The sequence below is a fragment of the Syngnathus scovelli genome, chromosome 22, assembly GCF_024217435.2.
Source record: "Syngnathus scovelli strain Florida chromosome 22, RoL_Ssco_1.2, whole genome shotgun sequence".
Lineage (NCBI taxonomy): Eukaryota > Metazoa > Chordata > Actinopteri > Syngnathiformes > Syngnathidae > Syngnathus > Syngnathus scovelli.
The window spans coordinates 5,445,986-5,468,375 of NC_090868.1; the positions used below are offsets into that span (position 1 = coordinate 5,445,986).

General features: G+C 43.6%; 1 protein-coding gene and 1 long non-coding RNA gene across 4 annotated transcripts in view; one reads left to right on the forward strand and one right to left on the reverse strand.

The window, feature by feature from the left end:
- The window catches only part of LOC125992521 (uncharacterized), a 41,566-nt gene extending 40,788 nt beyond the window's left edge, over positions 1-778 (reverse strand). Inside the window, exons 1-2 of one of the 2 annotated variants that reach the window (XR_007489659.2) lie at positions 252-778; positions 64-156 (exon numbers count right to left, since the gene is read on the reverse strand). This is a non-coding gene — a long non-coding RNA (uncharacterized lncRNA). The remainder of the gene's footprint in view (positions 1-63; positions 157-251) is intronic. The other variant, XR_011086192.1, reaches the window with a different exon arrangement.
- A 1,619-nt stretch (positions 779-2,397) lies between these two features.
- LOC125992517 (C-type mannose receptor 2-like) lies at positions 2,398-16,756 on the forward strand. Of its 2 annotated transcripts, none has more exons than XM_049761627.2 (36): positions 2,398-2,575; positions 6,796-7,016; positions 7,083-7,171; positions 7,230-7,351; positions 7,416-7,478; positions 7,556-7,711; positions 7,785-7,873; positions 8,707-8,821; positions 8,889-8,939; positions 9,010-9,177; positions 9,769-9,870; positions 9,947-10,048; positions 10,425-10,633; positions 10,705-10,817; positions 10,876-10,997; positions 11,062-11,124; positions 11,204-11,359; positions 11,466-11,557; positions 12,014-12,134; positions 12,208-12,243; positions 12,304-12,465; positions 12,973-13,095; positions 13,163-13,273; positions 13,344-13,376; positions 13,446-13,589; positions 13,809-13,952; positions 14,378-14,512; positions 14,571-14,725; positions 14,793-14,916; positions 14,992-15,049; positions 15,124-15,190; positions 15,255-15,388; positions 15,455-15,498; positions 15,566-15,739; positions 15,829-15,980; positions 16,045-16,756. In XM_049761627.2, the coding sequence occupies exons 1-36, from the start codon at positions 2,482-2,484 to the stop codon at positions 16,147-16,149; spliced, it is 4,149 nt and encodes a 1,382-aa protein (XP_049617584.1). In that variant the 5' UTR covers positions 2,398-2,481; the 3' UTR covers positions 16,150-16,756. The 2 variants fall into 2 exon arrangements, with proteins under 2 accessions (XP_049617584.1, XP_049617585.1); XM_049761628.2 differs by lacking the exon at positions 2,398-2,575 and adding an exon at positions 5,360-5,659.
- The last annotated feature ends 5,634 nt before the right edge of the window (positions 16,757-22,390 follow it).

A 22,390-nucleotide genomic window follows, 5' to 3' on the forward strand; every position in this document is an offset into this window, starting at 1 on the left:
GCCAGCACCACTTTTGTTCGATTCGGTCACAAGATCCCAAAGGTGTAAATGCAATATTCACACCTTTTCCGACAGAGAGGGGGGAAAAGTTGCTGCTGCTTCGTCATTCCGTCCTCGATGCTACCAACACGAGCCATATATTTCCTCAAAGTCCTTCTGTTGGAATGCAAGACAATTCTCATAATAATCAGAATCCAGCGCTGTGTACACGCTGCCGGGTGAAAGGCATTCGCCGTAAAGAGACGAAGTACCGAGCGAGGCGGGGGTTTCGTTCTCTGGGATAACGCAATTGGGCGCCATGTTGTCTGCATGCTCGCGTATCAAGTACTGCGTTGTGTTCTCCGGTGCCATTGCTCCAGGGTGAAGTCGTCTTGCGGTTCGTCGCTCCTCTCTCGGTTCCGCGTTGTAAGGGCTGTTGGTCAACTTTCGACGACGATCCCGTCCGTTTCGCTTCCTGGTGCTTGACTTGACACCGGCGACGCTGCGTCGACACTGTCCGAAGGCCTCGTCCTCCTCGGCGGCCACTCGAAGCTGAGTCCACCGTAGCTTGGTTGCGGGCGTCAAGGTTAACCGTACGGCCTCCATGTGTTTAGAACTGGTCACCTCCATTGAGTCGATATACATTTCAAAAGTTTGTCGATTGAAAAAAGGAAAAATGTGAGCTCTTCTGCTAAAAACTCGGGAGTTTTATAGAGGTATCACCACACCACGTATGTACGTAACTTCGACGTCGACTACCAGGCAGTAGCACGTCGTTTTTATTCAAAGCCTTTACCCATAATGCACTGTATTGCTCGCCTTTAAGACGTTCCTGCCACCTCGTGGTGCGGAGGAACGTCACCCTTTATACAACGATTCAAAGATAACGCAAAATAATCATGTACGGTACACATTTGTAGACGGGACTATTTTTTCTTTTCTTTTTTTTACACAAAAGGCGAAATAATAAATTGAGAGAGAAAAGTACTTTTGACACTTTATCATTTCACCCCAAAAAGTTGATATATTGAACTTTGTTTATTGTAGCGCCTTACTAACATCTTCTAAGTGCCGTTTAATATTCATATTGGTCAAGCTACCAAATGTAACAAAATAAATATTTATATTTACATTAAACCTGCAGTAAGATATGAGCATGTTGACAATAACTGTGGGATTTAAGCACATAGTGGGCCCTCACTTACCTGCGGGATTCCATAAGCAAGCTGGCTCATTTAAAAAATATATTGCAAATTAACGAACAAACAATGACAGTGGACATGTGATGCAAAATATCCAATTTGTACTAGAAAATAATTATGATCAAGATGCAAAATGTCCAATAACGACAATAAAACCATGCATGCAATGTTGCTAGCAGAATGTGGAACAAAACCACGAAAAATGACAAATAAAATGGTATAACAAATTACAGTAGACTTATTGTTCTTTTGTGTATTCATTTTTTTAGCATCTCACAATAAGTCCTTTGCGCTTTGATCGACACTTTGTGATTCTGATGAGGGCAGAAGTCACTTTATAGTGATATTAATTAAAATGGCAATAAACAGCTTTTGTTTTTTGTTCCTTTTAGTGCTTTTTAGGTAGCAGGATAAGGAAGCGATAATCACAAAAGGTTTTAAAAACAGCCTTTACTGACTTTTTGTCGCGGGGAATTATTTTAAGCCACACCTAAGCTATTGATGTAAGTAAATATGATTAAGTAAAATGAAATGTATTATTCATGTATTATTTTAAACCATTTGTTGTTTGAAACCAAAAAGGCATGGCACACTAACTCATTTTGACTGATACACACACACACACACACACACACACACACACACACACACACACACACACACACACACACACACACACACACACACACACACACACACAAACACACTCTGCAATTTATTGAGGAACCATTTGTTGGATACATGTTGCTTTTCTCAATCACTTTGCCATCTATTGAGGAACAATTTGTTCCCAAATGGATACTTGTTGCTTTTCTCAACCAGTTTGTGCAAAGTATTTTTAGTATGAGCTTGTTCCCACTGCCATCGTGCATGTGCCAAGTACAAATGAGACGGACGTAAGAAGAGAAGTTAGGTGCTCTCCAATAAGTGGGTGTATGTCCTCACTGACCAAGACAATTGTGGCAGGTGGACGCAGCAGGTAACAGCTAAGAAATGTTTCATTGTCTGAGCAAAATAATCTGTTTATAACCTTGAAACTAAGATGACCTGAGCATCACATGGGGTATGTACTAGAAACTTTGTTGCCAGTGGTATCTTGTTGGAAATATTTCTCTAGAACAGGAAGGAGGCAGAGAAAAGAAAACAAAACCTACCTAACTCGCACGCACACACACACACACACACGCACGCACGCACGCACGCACGCACACACACACACACACACGCAAGCCAGCGCCCGTCGGACATCACTTGCTTTGAGCGGAGCACCACATCGGGATCTCTGCTTTCGTCCTCTCCGATGGGCTTCGTCGCCAAAAGGACCCCGCCGGCCGCGCGCCTGGAGCTTATTCTCCTGTCTTGCGTCGCCAGGATATTGTGCTGTTGTGCAGCAGGTAAGTTACATTCAAGAAAATGCCCAACTTTGCGATTGGTGTACACTAATGATCACTTTGGAACGACGCATGGTTCGCATAATGGCAGTGCGGCTCCATCGCTCGGTTAAAAATTGGACCAATCTAGGGAACTGGGTGAATTTGACCCAATTATGAGTGATTTACCATTTTGGGGGTTGTTTTGTTTAAAAATGGGGTGTGAAATGCGAAAAATGATCGGTCTGGTTTTTAACCCAAATCGTCACGTGACTCTTGTTCTTAACCCTTGTGGGTCACCTTTTCCCCTTGAGTTATGTGATTGCAAACAGTCTTTTTTATACCTCTTTAACAAACTGACAATAATTGCGAGAAACAATGGCACATTCCACCCCACCCCCCAAAAAAAATGCGCACGGGATTTTTTGAGAATTCTGCGAATAAACCAAATCCGAAAAAGGTTCCTTCAATGAAGTGAGACAACAAAAAAATGATTGTAATTGCAAAATATGAACATGCAGTAACCCCGATATCTTGAGCTCCTCAATGTAGACATGAATAAATAAAAGTTTTGGGAGTAAAGCAGCACCCTTAACAGTGAATACAAAATTGTGTATCACTTTTCTTGAAAGACAGATTCCCTGTTGTGAAATTACCGTATTTGCCGGTGTACAGGTCGACTAGGTGTATAAGTCGACCCCCTAAAATTCAACGGAAATTTACGATTTTATGATATATCCTTTGTATAAGTCGAGCTCAATCGTTGCATTATATTAAACTTCAAAATTCAAAATGCGAAATTTATTGACGAAATGTGTTCAAATTCTGGGAGGCCGTGCGCATGCGGCTGTTTATAAGCACCGCGGAGGAGATCGCGGCCGGCGAGCTCGCGCACGCCGCCCGGCACCAACGGGAGGCCGGAAATAGCTCCAAGCCGAGCGGATCGGCACTTTATAAGCACCGCGGAGGAGATCGCGGCGCCTCATTGGACTTCCAGCGGCCGGCGAGCTCACGCACCCGCCCGGCACATCCGGGAGGCCGTGCACACGCGCCAAGTGGCCGAAAATAGCCCCCGCCGAGCGGATCGGCTGTTTATAAGCACCGCGGAGGAGATCGCGGCGCCTCATTGGACTTCCAGCGGGCCGCGCACTCGCGCATGCCGCCCGGTTCAAATTTTCTAAGTGCAACGCACAATGAGATGCATGAGAAACGGCCTTGGTTACCATCACATTTGAAGCGATGAATACGAAGTTAAATTTTATGACTCGGTGTATAAGTCGAGGTCGATTTTTTCGGTCGATTTTGGATCGAAAAAGGTCGACCAATACACCGGCAAATACGGTAACTCCTTTCTACAATAAAGTCCACTGATATGTTAAATGTGTGCTTTTCAATGTGAAGCTAGGCATAAGTGATAAAATAAGCATTTGAATATTTATGTTTAGTCTATAAAGACCTCTCTATATCTCAATAGGCAGAAAACCAGACTATGCATTTGAAATGATGACCGATATACTGATCCAATTTAAAAGCATTAAAGGATTTAGAACCTATCTCATAGGTCAACTTTTGCTACTTTTTGCCCCTCCCGTCAAACAATATTAACAGATCCAGCACCCTATACGACAGTGTGTTTTTGTTTACACGCACGCACACGCAAACGCCCTCACACACGTCCAATTGCTTTAATAATCTCAATTACACTTAAAAAAACGATTGTTTTTCTCATTCCAATGAAAACAGCAAACGTGTGTCAAGTGTGAGGTCATCAGATGTTTCAAGATTCAAGATTCAAGAGTTTTTTATTCGCCATGTTTGAGCGTGCCAAACAAGGAATTTGACTTCGGTAAATCACAGCCTCTGTTCAACATTTAGGTGACTAACAACAACACTCAGGACATGTGAAGAACGAAAGATATTCTCAAACACCCCCTGATCTAAAACTCCCAAGAGGGCAAGGAAAAACTCAAAACTCCAGCTAGGGGAAATGAGAAACCTTGAGAAGAGACCACAGATGGGAGGGTCCCTCTTCTAGGATGGAAACACGGGCTCCAGCGCGTGCTCGAGGAAGCGCGCGCTGGAGCGCCTCTGCGTGTGTGTAGGCTGGAAAGGTAAGAGGAGAGCAGAGGGGGACTATCAGTGACGTGCCTCTGTAATTGATCATACGTGAACAAACAGCTTTTAAATAAATACATAAAATGAAGACTCGAAATAAGTTTGCGCCCGTCGCTTTGGCGCTACCTGACGCTACGCCGTAGCTCTCCTTAACCGATGCAAAAAACATTAAAGACATAAAATGGGGAGACAACTAAAGCTAGTTTATTTTAAAACGTTTTTTCTGTCAGCTAGTTTATAAAATGTCGACGAGCTAGACTATCATGCGTATGTTGGAATAGAGATGCACCACAAATGTGCAAATGGGAATGATTTTTTTTTTTTTATAACTATGAAAAAAAAGAGGCGCGACTTGTCAACACGTCTTCCTTTGCATAGATTGCAAATGACGGTTTGGTCATCTTTACCGTTGATGAATTCAAGATTCTAGATTCAAGAGAATGAAAGCGGAAGTTAAATTGAATGTAGCGCCACCTTTTGGGCAGTACTTGAGTAACAAAATGTCTCTGGCCAAGTGGTAGCACAACTGAAGTGAAATGAATTTCCTCCGTTCTATGACATGTGCAACAGTCCTTGAAGTTATTCAGCATCCTGAAACTCGATGATTATCTCGTGATAAAAAGGATACCTTGTTGATTTCTTGTGACTATATTCTTTTAGGCCACATATGTCAGAGTTACGGCCCGCGGGCCAGATCCGGCCCGCGAATTGATTATCTATGGCGCCCTGGATGATATTGAATTACTATTAGAACCGGCCCGCAGGCCACAGCCGCCCGCTGGTGTTTTGCACGCACCAACACTACATTTCCCACAATGCAACGGTAGCCCGCGATGTCCCTGCAGCTCGCACAAGCGGCTTCATTATTCATCAGTAGTCAGAGCAGAGTTTAACTTTCTGATACCCCCCTCCTCAAAAATGGCTAAACGTAAGGTGGACGCTAAGAACAGGGGTTTTCAGGCCAGGTGGGAGGCAGAGTCTATGTTTACGGAGGTAAGAGGCAAACCTGTGTGTCTTCTGTGTGGAGAAAATGTGGCTGTAATGAAAGAATTTAATTTAAGAAGGCACTATCAAACGTCTAAGAAACACACAGACAAAGACAAGAAAATGGAATATGAACAAAAGCTACAGAAGGTGGAAGAATTAAAACGAGGCCTTAAGTCCAGACAGGCTATGTTCACGTATGCTAAATCGCAAAGCGACGCTGCTGCCAAGGCTAGCTTTATTGTGGCAAAAGAGATCGCAAAATCAGCCCGGCCCTTTGCAGAAGGAGAGTTGATCAAAAACGGGTTTTGAGCCTCAGAGCCTAACCCCGAACATTGATGAACTTGTACAAAAGATGAGACACCTCTAAGTATCAGGCTCAGCCTCAGACAAGTGAGCATCACAGAACAGTAACGTATTTTCCGTTTTTTAATTCGGTTACATTTTTACATTTGTTTCTACAAGACGTGGTTTTTCTTTGAAGAAAGTATTGTTTTGTCTGTGTGCCGTAAATTTTTAAATTTTATTTATTTATATTTATTTTTCAGTTGAATGGACCAAGGGAAAATTGCAGATAAGAAGAGCCATGAGAAAGAATACAACTGATTTGATTAATTTTTTATTTTACGATTTGAAAGCAATGATCGGTAGATCATAGAGCAGCACAATAATAAACTTTCAGTTTATAATGCATGCACTTTTATTTATGCATTTATCTTGATATTAAGAAACACATTTTGTTTTTAAAACAATTTAATTTTTTGCTGTTTGGCTGTTGAAAATATTTTCCCTTGAAGTTACTGACAGAGCCATAACAAAATATTGCCATATTCATTTAATCATTAAATAATGTACACTGTGTTAGGTCTTAGTTCAATAGGCTATGTGCAATCATTCCGATATATTTTAATAAACATTGAACCAGTCCGGCCCTCGGCTTGTAGCAAATTTGTTTTTTTGGCCCTCGGTGTGTTTGACTTTGACATCCCTGTTTTAGGCCTTGTAAAAGTCTTATCAATGTGAGGAATATCAGTCATGCAGGTGACACAATTTGACAAAAACTGAATTAGGACGACTGCATTCCTGCCTGTTTGCTGAATTTCTGGTTTTCACCAATGACCAAGGCAAGTTTGCGGTTTCATCAGGATTATCCGTTTATGAGTCAACATGTGACACGGCCAACGGATGGCGTCCTCACAGCTCCAACTGCTACAAAAAGATGGAGACCCCCAACGGTTGGCTGGGGGCTCATCACGACTGCCTCTGGGAGGGCGGCGACCTGGTCTCCATCACCTCGTCATACGAGGAAAACTTTGTGAAAGCGCAAATGGGCAACAAGCCGTTCTGGATCGGACTCTCCAATCTGGTGAGACGAAAGTTGACTGACACCGGGCATTGGTTTTGTCAGAACTGTGACCAGTACTTGTGTTAGTTTTTTGAAGCTAGAAAAAATATGCTGACTTGGTCCAACACTGGTGTGACGCCGACCTACACCAACTGGGACACACATCATAACGGAAGGTAAGAAGGTCACCTCTTTGGTCACCAGGTTAAAAAAAAAAAGTTCTTCTCCCAACAGCTCCAACGTTGAGTCCTGCGCGTACATCAACCAAGGTGTGCACCACCTTAGTCAGCCTGGCAAGTGGAGACACGGATCGTGCGGATCCTCATTGGCGTACATGTGCCAGCGTTCACCGGACGGTGAGTCTGCACGTCTGTCGTGATGCTGAAAGGAGAAAAGCGCAATCACGTCGTCTTTCTGCAGACTGTCCGGACGGATGGCCGTGTTCCTACAAAGACTTGGGTTACAGTTACAATCGAGTGGAGAGTGAGTGGCAGCGACGCTTCTTTCGACACCTGCACCGTCTGGTTGTGGTTTTGTAATTCATTTCCTTTGGGTTTCAGCTTCTTACTGCAACTCTGGCGAGTTCCTGTACAACAACTCTTGTTATTTTTTTGAGGGGACATTTAAAACTTGGCAAGCGGCTGAAGATTTCTGCAAGACAAAGCAAGGTCACCTGACCAGCGTCCACTTCTACTTTGAGAGGCTATTCTTGGCTGGTGAGACAAACTGACAACACCAGCAATCGTCACGAAATGTTTGACAACAAGTGCTTGTTCTGCTTTCCTCCAGCTCATCGGCGAGCAGGAGATGGATGGTACTCTTGGGTGGGACTCAGGAAGATCAATGGCAATTTTGAGTGGTGCGACGGATCATCTACAGTAAGTGACGCGTATGCAACAGAGGTCTAAAAAGTTGTCATTTGTCCAGAATGAAGCTATTATGTTAGAAGGCAAAAAGTTTAAAGTGAGGACAAAAAGTGTCATTTTAGCACAGGGGTAGTCATACTTTCCTTCGCAGGGCCATTAGGACTGAGGATACACAATAAACTGATGAATAACTAGTTTTGGAATCAGAGACTAGTAAGAACTGTTCAAACAGTTTAAAAAGATTAATGGTAATAAAAATAGCAATATCTCTATTTATAAAAAGTGAAGACAATTTGTAATTTTAGTAAAAAATTGATGCAAAATTTGTTTTTGCAAGCCACATAAATTGATGTGACGGGTCGTATCTGCCCCCGGGGCCTTGAGTTTGACACCTATGCAGTTTGAAATATAAGACAATTGGCAAAATGTTGATGTAAGATTGATGTTAATAAAAATTGTTAGAATTTTTTTTTAAATTGAAGACAATTTGCAATTTTAGTATTGACACAAAGTCGATGCACAATTTGTCTTCGTGGGACAAATATTACACTGCAGGCCGACATTTGGCCCATGGGCCAGAGTTTGGCACCCCTGTAATTTAGCTGAACAAAGTTGTATTGAATAAGGAGGAAAATGTCAAACAGATTTGAATTTGCTTTGCCTTGAGTCATGTTACAAGGGAAAAATGTCTTTTAGTTTAAGGATTCAAGAGATTATGAAAATTAAGAGAACGGTGAGAGGGGGAAAAACAGATATGAATCAATGAAATGACTTGGAAGTCGGAAGCCATCTGAGCAACCGCAACTCCAAACACGCTCAAGTCACATCTGCTGTGTCCTCCGCAGGCCGACGTCCCGTGGTATTATCCAAAAGCTTCAGGTGACTGCACAAAACTGCACTCCAATGGTCAAGTTACCATCGGCGGTTGCACGGACCTTCGGCCCTTCATCTGTAAAAGAGGTCAGAAAGTCACCAGGGCTCACTTTGCCCTTTGTCTTCTCATCGCTGTCATATTTGTTTCTTTCAGGGAATGTCAGAGATTCTCTTCCTCTTCTTCCGCCGTCGAAATCGGCATCAGGTAGGCGTTCACTCGGCAGCCCACATGCTGTGGCTAGTTTGCCCTCAAGTGACTCGAGTCTCTCTTGCAGGCTGGAGCGCAAAGTGCGGCTGGTGGCAGGAAAACCCCTCTAACAACTTCTGCTACCTGATTAACCTCAAGCCCACCAAGACCTGGAAGGAGGCGCGAGACAATTGCGTCAGCCTCAGAGGCAACCTTCTCGGCATCACCGACTCACACGAACACACCTTCATACATGGTGGGCTGTCCTGTTGCGCTTTCTTGTTGTGGCCAAAGGGCTTGACAAAAGAATCCATTCCAAAGAAAGTGAAATCGAGAGAACTTACATCAACATTTTGCCAATTGTCTTTTATTCCAAACGGCATAGGTGTCAAACCCAAGGCCCGGGGGCCAGATACGGCTGGCCACATCATTTTATGTGGCCCGCAAAGACAAATTTTGCATCAAATTTTTACTAAAATTACAAACTGTCCTCACTTTTTAAAAATAGAGCTATTGCTGGTCATTTTATTACCATTCATTTTTTAAAACTATTTGAACAGTTTTTACTAGTCTCTGACGTCAAAACTAGCTCTATTTGTTGAGTACCCTATACTCTATGTATATAAAAGACGCTGACAGTCGTAATGGCCCGCCAAGGGAAACTATGACTACAATGTGGCTGGTGGTGACAAAAATGAGTTTGACACCCCTGTTCCAAAGAAATGATAAAAGTCTTCCACCAACAAGAATACAACCCTAACGTCACCGGCACTTTTATTTAAGTGTTTTGCACACGCACTTGTAAGCCGTTTCAAACTCATGTTCTGTGTTTGTCTTTGATCCAAAGGTCTTCTGCCGAACGGTCACTCTTTGTGGTTGGACACCATTGTTGAAGACGGCAGCAAGCAATCTGAAGAATCCTCACTCAGTTCCGTCCACTTGGGCGCAAGTGGGTCTTAAACCCCCGCCGATGTTTATCAGCTGGCGACGTTGTGTAGGAGCGCTGAACATCTGTGGTCTTCTAGGTAACCCCCCCGGCGGACACTGTAACTCCTTACTAAGTGGCAAGGTTGGCTGGGAAGTTGTCGACTGCGAGAAGAAGAGCGGCTACGTCTCCAAGAGAAGAGGTAAGACAAGATGGTTGAAACTGAATGACTCTACTTCTTGTCAAACTCATTTTTGTCAGGGGCCGCATTGTACTCATAGTTTCCTTTGGAGGGTCGTTATGACAGTATAGGCTACACAACAAACAGATGAAGAACTAGCTTTGAAATCAGAAACTAATGAAAACTGTTCAAATATTTTCGAAATGGTAATTAAAATTGCTAGCATTACCCGTAGTTTTAAAATTGAAGATAATTCGTAATTTTAGTATTGATGTCGATGCACAATTTGTCTTCGCGGGCCACATGAATTGAAATGGTGGGCCGTATCTGATCCCCGAGCCTTGAGTTTGACACCTATGCGCTATATCATCAGCGTAATCCCAAAATGTGTCTTCAGTCGTCCAGACATGTGAAAGGACCGAAGGGTGGCACCGTTTCGGCTCCAACTGCTACAAGAAGATGGAGGCCACCAATGGTTGGCTGGGGGCTCGTCACAACTGTCTCTGGCAGGGCGGCGATCTGGTCTCCATCACCTCATCATACGAGGAAAACTTTGTGAAAGCGCAAATGGGCGACAAGCCGTTCTGGATCGGACTCTCCAATCTGGTGAGACGAAAACGCAAGGGGCTGTGTACTCGCTACGGGTACGTCAATGACAACGGCTTCGGACTTTGCAGAAGTGCCAAAAAGGCTGGTGTCAGTTTTTTGAAGCGGGAGAAAAAAGGCTGAATTGGTCCGACACCGGTGTGACGCCGACCTACGCCAACTGGGACTCACGCCAAGATGAAAGGTAAGGAGGTCACCTCTTTGGTCACCAGGTCAAAAATAAGCTTTTCTTCTCCCGACAGCACCAACGTTGAGTCCTGCGCGTACATCAACCAAGGTGTGCACCACTTCAGTCAGCCTGGCAAGTGGCGACACGGGTCTTGCGGATCCTCATTGGCGTACATGTGCGAGCGTTCGCCGGACGGTGAGTCTGTACATCTGTCGTGATGCTGAAAGGAGAAAAGCACAATCACGTCGTCTTTCTGCAGACTGTCCGGAAGGACGGCTGTGTTCCTACAAGGACTACGGATTTGGCTACAACCGAGTCGAGAGTGAGTGGCAGTGAGACTTCTTTTCACACCTGTACCGTCTTGTTGTCGTTTTGTAATTTGTGTTTATTGGCGGCTTCAGGTTCCTACTGCAACACTGGCGACTTCCTGTACAGGGACTCTTGCTATCACTTTGATGGGACAATGCGAACTTGGATGGAGGCTGAGAAGTTCTGCGGAGAATGGAAAGGTCACCTGGCCAGCGTCCTCTCACGGGACGAGGGTAAATTCTTGACTGGTGAGCATCAAGGCAAACTGCCGATACCTTCAATCGTCTCGCAGCTCTTCACGTCTGACAAGTTTGGATACTCTTGTTGCGCTAAAGCTCTTTTGATTGTGTCAAGCTCACACGCCATATGCAGCAGAAAGATTGCAAACTTGGGTGGGACTCAAGAAGAACAAGGACAACTTTGAGTGGAGCGATGCAACACCGACAGTAAGTGAAAGAGCCAGCTACACAAGTAGGAAAAGAATGAAGCGGGCATATAGGAAGGCAAAAGTTCCTAGTGAGGACATAAGGAGTGTGTCAAACAAATTTTCATCGCAGTTCTGTTCCCTTCGGTGGGCCATGGTGGCTGTCAAACCAAATAAATGTACAAACGCCTCAGTATAGGCTATACGACATATTGATAAGTAGCTTTGAAATCAGAGGTCAGTAAAAATGGTTCAAATATTTTATAAAGATGAATAATAAAATATATGAAGACAATTTTAGTACTGACGCGGGAAGTCAATGGACAATTTGTCTTGGCGGGCCACATACAATGATGTGGCGGGCCGTATCTGGTCCCCGGGGCCTTGAGTTTGACACCAGTGAATTAGGAGGAACAAGGAAATGTAGTGGGAAGCAACACCAAAGGCACTAAAGTCACATCTGTCGTGTCATTCGCAGGGCAACATTGAATGGGTGCCAAACGGGCCAACAGGACGTGGTGGCTGCTGTGCGCTGTCCCCTACTGGACAACTTGAGGACTGGCCCTGCAGCGATAGTCGGCCGTTCATCTGTAAAAAAGGTACGAAAATGACCACCACTCGCTTTCCACTTCCATGTGCTCTCTCATAATGATACCTCTCGCTTCCTCGCAGACAAGGTCCAAGGCTTTCTTCTTCCTCCACCAGGAGGTGGGCATCGACATGTAGTCTCATCAGTTTGCCCTCAACTGACTCGAGTCTCGCTTGCAGGCTGGAGCGCAAAGTGTGGCTGGTGGGTGGAGCTCAACAACTTGTGCTACCTGATCCAACGCAGGCCCACCAAGACTTGGGAGAAGGCGCGAGACGACTGCCTCCACCGCGGAGGCGACCTCCTCAGCATCACCGACTTGCACGAACAGAATATCGTAAAAAGTATGGCTGTCCATCTGTCCGGTCGCCATCAGGGCTGTTGAATTCCCCCAACTAGGGCGAAACTCGAGACGTCACCTGCCTTTGGTTCCTCGGACAAATTTTAACATTTAGGGAGACATTCAAATTACGTGTTATCATCAAACTACAGCGATCCCTCGCTACTTCGCGTTTCGTTTATCGCGACTTCACTACATCGTGGATTTTCTTTCCCAAATTAAAAAAAAAACATTTAAAAGTCAAAATAAAACTTCTAAATTGAGGAAACGTGTCTAACCTTTAAGACAATGTAGTATTGCTCCAAATGTTCGTTTATATTCCTTTAGAAGTCCGTTTTCACGTGTTAGCATGCTCGCGAATTAGCATCTTTCCGCTAACTCGTTAGCCTGCCCAGTACTTTTTGTTGGTGACCGTATTTCGCGGATTTCACTTATCGCAGTTGGTTTTTGGAATCAATTATCCACGATAAACGAAGGATTACTGTATTTTATTTTATTTTTACCTCCAAAGGTCTGTACACTTTTCTGCCAAGCGCTCCCTCTCTGTGGTTGGGCGTCAACAACAACATTACAAAAGACGGCAGCGAGTGGACTGACGGATCCCCGTTTAGTTACGTCCTCATGAACAACGCAGGTGGGTCTAAAACTCAATTGATGTTTGAAGAAAGGAGCAGTGCTGAGCATCTGTCTTCTCCTCCCAGATGACCCCAGTGACATTTCTGGTGCATCTTGCCTTTCCATACTCACAAGCAACGGCCGCTGGAAATTTGACGATTGCCGTAAGAAGAGAGGCTACATCTGCAAGAAAAAAGGTAAGCCGTAACGACGCTCGCCGAATTCTCACAACATGCTGACTCGGCATCTTTGGCTTTTTTCTTGCAGTGAACACTCCAAAACCCCCGCAGCCTCATGACGGTAAACCTCCTTGAACGGTGACTTGAAAGGATGCGAGACAAAAAAAATGACATGACGATGCTTTCGCAGGCTTTAAGGAGATCGTTGTCTGCAACAACCGTTCTGCTAAACTCATATGTGAGGGTCAGAAGCAAAGCCGCATCAGCATCCAGTCTGCTTTTTACGGACGGCGGAGTGACAACATTTGCCCGGTGGACAGCAGCCCAGATGACGGTAAGATCTGAGAGTTTTGATGTTGCTCATCAAGAAAGTCTCCAAAAGAACTTTGTCTCACTATGGAACCAAATAAAAATGAACCAATGTTTCCATGTCAGAATGAATGTGTATGCAGAAACGTTGCTAGTTTGCTTCGACTTTGTTTTTTTTTGAAGTCATTCAGGTCCATAAATTGTCATGGCCATCTCAGACTCACCGCTATGTTGTAACTTGCAGACTACTGCGCAGTGGAAGGCATCCTCCCGCTCTACAGGAAAATGTGCAACAGCCACCAAAAATGCCAAATTGAGCTTTTGGAGGACGAGTCCTGCCCTGATGTCTCCAAATATCTGGAGATGGTCTATAGCTGTGAACAGAAAGGTGGCTTTCACGTCTCTTAATCTTCTGCACTGAGGTGTCAAACTCTTTTTTTTTTGCGGGCCACATTGTAGTTATGGTTTCCTTCATGGGGCCATTAATGATTACCTTAATTTTTTTGCAAACAGACAACAGAATCCAGCATAAAAAAAAAAAAAAATCAAATTTATTTTAAAGTGGGTTTTTAAAAAAAAAAAAAATTGCAATATCTCACCGTTGTTAATTGAAAGGGAAGACAAGACAAATTGAGGTGACACACGAGATGCCTTTGCGGGCCACATAAAATGATGTGGTGGACCTGATCCGGCCCCCGGGCCTTGAATTTGACACCTGTGATTTGTGATACCAAAAAAACAAAGCCAGGAGTCCTGCAAGGGGACAGATAGCCACATTTTTAGCAAATTCAAGTGACTTTTGGCTCCCCTCAGTATGCCTTGACAGTTTGGGCATCGCGAACGGGACCATCGCAGACTCGCTCTTCAAAGCCTCCTCATCAATGAAAGACGCCACCCCCGAAAAAGCCCGCCTCAACGGAAAGTCCTGCTGGAAGCCGTCAAAAAATCGTATGTAGAAAATTGACAGCTTGGCACTTTGGTCTCCGCTAATGTCTACCTCTTCCAGCCGTTGGCAGCTGGATCCAGGTGAACCTCGGTTACGCGAGAAAGGTGACGGGCATCGTGACCCAGGGGTGTAGTAATACTCACTCCTGGGACATCCAACTTGAGATGAAGCTTAGCGTCGATACCAGGAAGTGGACCAAACACCCAGACGGGAAGGTGATTGCAGGAATTAACCTTATCCTCCAATCTTTTCACCACTAACAAGGAAACATTGGATTTTTAGTTTATCGGTGGGGGAACTCATCTGCTTGGCACGCCTGCATTCGCTAAGTACATCCGCATCCTGCCGTTGGAGAAGCGTCCGAAGTTTGGCCTCCGCTTAGACATCTTAGGATGCGCACATAACAGTGAGCCAATCTGCCGCTATGGTTGCTGGAAAAACATCCCTAAAACATGCAATGATCTCACCTCATGTCCGACAGATGCGATAATGACCTGTGCAAGAAAGTTCAACAGCCTTCACTTGACCCATTGGATGACGTAGGTCACGCTTGACACGATGTTTCATGACTTCATGCCTTTTGTCAATTTCACAACATGTGTGTCTTCTTCAGGTTCTACTGTCCGCCGGGCTGTGCCAAATCTGAAAACCTTATCCGCGGAACAATGGTCTACTCAGCGGTACGTGATTGCCTGACCCACCGGTTGAGTTTTTATTTGTGACTGCAATCTTATGTGATTGCAGGACTCGAACATCTGTGCGGCCGCTATTCACGCCGGCATCATTCACAACGACATTGGAGGAGATTGTGTTGTAATGAGAGCTCCCAAACAGCAAGTCTACACGGGCTCCACCAAGAACGGGATCACCTCCAGGCAGTGAGTGGCCGACCAACATTTTACAGAAAAGTCCCATGAAAAGCCTCAATTATCGATTATCTGTAGGTCGGATGACCCAATGGCTCTATCTTACACATTTGCAGACGAAGGTGAGTTCAAAAACCATTTCTTCATATCACACCAACAAGTCAAACCCGCACGGAATCTCACCTGCAGAGCCGAGATGCTTGACACCTGACTGGGAGGAGTTTGCGGGGTTCTGCTACAAATATTTTGAGGACGAAAGAAACTGGGCTGATGCTCAACAGCTGTGCCGTCATTTTGGTGCCGAACTGGTGTCCATCCGCACTGAGATGGAGCAGGCTCGTGTGAAAAGTGCCTCCGAATTTGGTGCGCATCCCAACCGCTAATTCTTAACAGTCTCCTTAGAACGAATCCGAGAACCGGACGAGAGCTCTCTTCCCATCTGTCTTCTGCAGAAACCAACGACCTGTGGACCGGACTGAACGACCTGGCGCTTCCTGGCACTTTCGTGTGGTCGGACCAACGCAAGGTGACCTTCACCCACTGGGCTGCAGGAGAACCCAACCAGCTTGGACTCGGCAACAACTGCGTGGCTCTGTTATGGCAGGTGCGAGCCGAAATGAGCATTTGGAAGAACACCTGAACGCTGAAATTGATTTTTTTTTTTTCAGACTGGAAGATGGAAGCTAATGTCCTGCACACAAGTCAAAACCTTCATGTGCAAGATGCCCACAGCGTATTTTCCAATCTCATCCAAGCCACAGGTGGAGCAGTAGAGTCTACCTGGTCCCAAGACCAACGAGTGCCTGAAAGTTAATTCATACAGTAGTCGCATTTAGCTTAGCTATTATTAGCCAACTCGATGTCATGTCCAGATGTAATGTCAACAAGCGTGCTATGTTCACTAACGCGCAAGTGTAGGGAGAATAGTCAGTACATATTGTTCTTTCTTTGGTTTTGAAATCGTGCCGTGTTGTCTTGTCCTTGGAAAAGAGAGTCCAAAAGTCGACAGGTTTTTGCTTCATTCTAGTTAAAGGAAGCTTCTATAAATTGTGTGATTTCAAATAATGAATTGTGAATGCAAAAAAGCTTTGTTACTGCGCAAGTGTACACTGTAAAAAATGTAATTCACTGGAAGGGGGATCCAGTATTTTCCATAATCCATAATTTTCTACAGTATGTGACTGCATCTATGATTTAATATTATGTAAATTTATATCCAGTTTTTGCATTTTTGGGTACTGATTACAGTATTTTACTGGATCACTGCTACCAAAATAATGACGGTTTTAAATGTTATATTCTTGTCAAAATTTTAAAATAAAGAGTTTGTATCTATGTTATTCTTTTCAAAAATTCAAAATAAAGATTTTTTTTCCTACATTTTTTGACTCATTCAAACTGTGCCAACTTTCAACTGTTGAGTTCATCCTCATCACAAATTTTTGCTAAATTTAAAAACATGTTTTTAAAATAAAGTCCTGATGCGTTTGGTTGTATGTATCGATTCCCACGTGTAATTTCAGACTCTCCACATACAAGGTAGCCATACATATGTTTTTCTAAATTGTTCTGCTGAGTGAGCTTCAGTCACTCTAGCAATCAACACATTTGAAGGAGCTCAAGTACCTTATGCCTTCCTTAGCAGCTTGATGGTGACAGCCAGCAGGTGGTGACAACAGGTCTTCAGCACCAAAGGTCAGCATGGATCCTCTCAGCTGCATGACAAAAGCAACAAAATATACAGTACATGCACAAGTCCAACATGTAAGAATAAAAGAAGACAAATACAAACAATATGACTCAAATATTCAAGTTCATGATTAGAGGTAAAGTCATGCTAAAAGACAAAATGAAGTGGACAACTCAATTCCTCTTAGCTTATCAGTGTGATGCTATTATTAGTTACGCTTTGCAGATGATAAAGAATAGATGACTAAGTACTGTTATATTGTGAGTATGTGTGAATCATTTGAATTGAATCTCTTACTTAAAGCAACATTCTGTGCTATTTAGCATTAAGCTAGCAGACTGAAAGTCTACACTATGTGTTTGTTTTAAATGCACAAAGTGTATTTCTCTTTCTGTTATGCCCAGTTTAATTGCAAACCCAAACTGGGAGTGTCCATAGAGCAGCTGCCAGCATCTTTTTTGGGTGGTAGCAGAAATGCTAGCTCCAATGTGCCACGTTAGCAAAAGTAGCATCCTGTAAAAAGGCCCACGAGACATTCAAGTGCGCCCGTTTTCCCCAACGTCATCTGATTACCTTCCACCCCACTTTTTCCTGTCAGGGCCACATAAGTTTTCCATTCTCTGATGGGGGGCCGGTGTCAGTTTGTACCAGAAAAAGTGTGACGATCGTAGGGGTGCTTAAAAAATATATTGTTTTCCAGAAAGCCACACATAACCAAATAACCCTTTCCAGGTTATTTACAGAAAAAACTCAGGAAATAAATAATAACACTATTAATGAAATAAATAATAACTAAATAACCCTCTCTGAGTTCTTCACAGGAAAAAAACAGGAAATAAATAACACTATTAATGAAATAAATAATAACTAAATAACCCTCTCTGAGTTCTTCACAGAAAAAAACAGGAAATAAATAACACTATTTATGAAATAAATAATAACTAAATAACTCTCTCTGGGTTCTTCATAGAAAAAAAAAGCCATGGAACATTAACTTTCTGTTGTGCCATGCACAATCTTAACAGATAAAAGTTCAGCTCAGTTGTCAGAGCAGAATCTCTCTGACACATATGAGCAGTCTCTTAAAGTTCTTGTGTTCCTTCCTTATAATCCTTTTGTAGGTTCCAGTAGGCTTGTATACACGGCTGTTTGCAGCTCTCTCTCATCAACCTCCCTGTGAAAACCACAAAGGAAGCAGGTTGAGAAACTGAACTAAGTGATACAGCACCTACACAGCACAATACATTTCACTACCAGTATGGTTGTAAAGATGGATTTTATCCCAGTAGATTTTATTATGATTATATTTGTTTTTTTCTAGAGGCCAAATAGGAAAAAAAATCAGCGTCTCCGGTATTGTTCAGATGTGCTGGCGGGCCGTATCCGTAGTTTTGCTGACCAATGCTCTATGCCCACCCCCTACACCTTCCTAGTGCAGGGGGTGAAGACTCACAGGAGAAAGATTAACACACAAAGGAATGTTTTTAGAAGTCAATCTTCTTATTACATCTAAAATGAACCAATCGACACTAAGACACATGCTCTCATATGAAATAAGTCAATTTTTTCCACTGGAGCAAAAATACAGAGGAAGGCTTGTATCGGAGTGACTGTGCCATTTCCCCCTCCTCCCCCTTCCAACAAATTCATAATTTACCACACAGCCAACAGTAGGAGGAGAAATAGAGGGCTTGAGGGGCCACCGGAATGCCTCTTGGGTGCTTTCCAAAAAAGGATCTTAGCATGGATAGATGACCCGAGCAGGTTCGTTAAAAAGGCACAAACCTTGATCATAGTTTCAGACATCCTTTGTTAAAAATATCAATAATTTTGTGTTTGTCCCAGATGGGATGAAGGAGTTAAGCGTGTTCTGAGAGGAAATGGGAGGGGGGGACAGCAAGTCCTCCAATTCTTTTAGAGGAGTAAAATTAGATTCCCACTTCTATTCCAGACTCGGCAAAATCTGTTTTGACACTCTGTAATGCCATCTGGCTCGAAAGGTGAACACGATAAGGAAGGGTCGCATGTTACATTTGACCTGTCTGACTCGGTGCTAATTGATGCATGAGCACAGTCATGAGTTACGCAGGCTAAGAATTAGAATATAAAGAGCCGTGAGAGCCTGAAAATTGTCCCAGTAGTAGCTCTTGGATTTAAAAAAAAAAAAAAAAAAACAGCCTCTGAAACTGGTTTCCATCAGCAATGGGAATTTTCTATGTCTCTGATGAGTTGACCCACAAAAATCTTTAAAAAAAATAGGCCTCAAAACACAGAGGCTGCCATTTTTTTTGGGGGGGGGGGGGAAATTCAGCCCCACTAGCCAATTTCTGTTATCAATATAAATTTTTGTAGATTTATCACACATTTTTTTTGTGTGTAAGAGTCTAAGAAGCCAAACCTGACTGCTATTTTGTTTTTAAGCTTTTATTTTAGGGCCATCTCTGAAGGTCCTTTAAAGACAAACGTGTTCTATATAAAATTGGCACTTTATACGTACATAAGTGAACAAAACCAAATTGCAAAATGATTAAAGTTTTTAGCATTTTGTGTGGGCTGGCCTTGATAAGGAAGTTTGACGACTTGCCATCCTTAGTTCTCTCTGCCTTCATCATTAGGTCGGTAAAGTGTGTGTGTGTGCGTACGTGCGTGCGTGCGTGCGTGCGTATGTGTGAATGCGTGCTTACCAGTTCTTCAAGATATTTATAGAGCTCATTAAACATATCCTGTTAGACTCAGGGTCAAAATGGGTGTTGTTGCATAATACACACACATACACGTTCACAAAGGTAGTATGTAGATTTCTGCCAGCTTAAAATGCCAGAAGCGAATGTGCAATTCCAGTCTGAGTCAGCTCTACAGATGTTTCTTTTGCTTTTGACATTTGCTGAATCCGAAGCTTCCTGCTGCACACTGTCTCATTCACAAACACAAAATCAGCATAATTCATCTGTTTGTTCAATCCCACAATGTATCCTAGTGCAAGGATGGAACATTAATATTATTAATATTATTACTAGGATTAATATCATTAACATTATTAATATTATTCATAATATTATTAATATTATTATTATTGTCCAGTCCACTGACGGACCTAAAAGCGGTTGCTCGGGGGCACTGAAGTGTTTGGACTTCCCAGGTGCCAGGCCATATTATTGACTTTTTGGTATTTTCCAATTTTTCTGGGTATTTATTTCCCACTCTTAGGGACCACATAAAGAGCTTCATCAGCATTTTTGGAGGAATTTTTGGAGCTTGTAAAAAAAAAAAAATTTTGTTTTGCAGACCCCCTGAGATATCCATGCACCCCCCGCCTCCCCCAATAAAAAAAAAAAAATCCTTGTTGCCAGGCAGAATTTGAAGATCTACCACACGCAGCAGTGAAACGAAAGGGACACCAGACAAGAGGAATTCCGCACGTACTGGGTTGGTACATGCAGAAATGACATCATCCGATATCTCCCCCGATGTCAAACGTCATGTGACAAGGTCCCATCGACGTAAACGCCCTCACAGCATCTTATCACATGAAGCGATGCATCAATTGGGGCTGCTACTTACTTACAACTGGCTGACTGAGTGACGTCTTTTTGGGGCAATGCCCTTGGGCCTGGTGGCATTTACTCCCCCCCCTCAACAAGCACTGCAGAAGAAACTTGAACTGTGCCGAGCTTTAATCAAGACCACACCAGTCAAACTAAGATTCAAGAGTTCAAGAGTTTTTTATTCGCCATGTTTGAGCGTGCCAAACAAGGAATTTGACTTCGGTAAATCACAGCCTCTGTTCAACATTTAGGTGACTAACAACAACACTCAGGACATGTGAAGAACGAAAGATATTCTCAAACACCCCCTGATCTTAAACTCCCAAGAGGGCAAGGAAAAACTCAAAACTCCAGCTAGGGGAAATGAGAAACCTTGAGAAGAGACCACAGATGGGAGGGTCCCTCTTCTAGGATGACCAGGCTGCAATGGATGCAGAGAGGACACATAGTACAAACAGTGTAGACAAAAAAGGTGTGGCAAGCGGGATGTTATTGCACAATAATGACTCTGAGACTCTAAGAGTGGTGTGAGTTCATCAGAGCGACAGCTTGGGGGAAGAAGCTGTCTCTGTGTCTGCTGGTTTTAGTGTACAGAGCTCTATAACGGCGTCCGGAGGGGAGTAGTTCAAACAGGCTGCAACCTGGGTGCGAAGGGTCTGTTGAGATGTTACTTGCACGTTTCCTGGTCCTGGACAGGTACAAGTCTTGGATAAAACAGCACGTTTACTAATAAGATGAGTTTCCGTGAAACCACAGAGCACTTTGCTGATTTCCTGTTATGTGCTATACTGCAAAACAATGCTTCATTCCATTCGGGGGCATAATTGAGAGTCTATTGATTGTAGTGTGGCTTTTTAATTAAAGCGCAGGGCTGTAAACAACCTCTATTATTGTGTCCTATTAATGTTGAGTCTTCTTTATTTTGATTCTATTTTTATGGTTGAAGCCTAAGCAAAAGCTTATACATTTGCAAGGCACTGTAATTCTGCATGCATTATTGAGTGATGGCACATCTGCATCTCAGTTCAGAGGGTGCGGGTTCGATTCCAACCAGTACAGGATGCACCTTGCCTACACCATAAGACTGCTACAAATACACTGTTTGTCATAATTAGCGGGAAATCTTAAAATTTATTCATTGAATGTTCTTTCAAGGCGGCTCGGTGGCGCACTGAGTAGCACGTCCGCCTCACAGTTAGGAGGGTGTGGGTTCGATTCCACCTCCGGCCCTCCCTGTGTGGAGTTTGCATGTTCTCCCCGGGCCTGCGTGGGTTTTCTCCGGGCACTCCGGTTTCCTCCCACATTCCAAACACATGCTTGGTAGGCCGATTGAAGACTCCAAATTGTCCCAAGGTGTGAGTGTGAGTGCGAATGGTTGTCTGTCTCTGTGTGCCCTGCGATTGGCTGGCAACCGGTTCAGGGTGTCCCCCGCCTACTGCCCGATGACGGCTGGGATAGGCTCCAGCACGCCCGCGACCCCCGTGGGGACTAAGCGGTTCAGAAAATGGATGGATGGATGGATGTTCTTTCAGCTTGCTGTCTTAAGTGAGTGTCCTGAAGCAGCAGGCAGGAAACTTCAGTAAAACCTCAGAGCATCGGGGAAACGAGCACTGTTTTGCAGAGCGGTTCATGAACGACTTCATAAGGAACCATTTTCAGCATTTTGGTTTTATTTGAATTTATAAATATCAAATTCTTATATCAAGTGATTTAGATAGAGGACTTCCGTGCAAGGTTTTATATGTTTGTGCTTCCCTGATTTTGCATGAACGACCAATG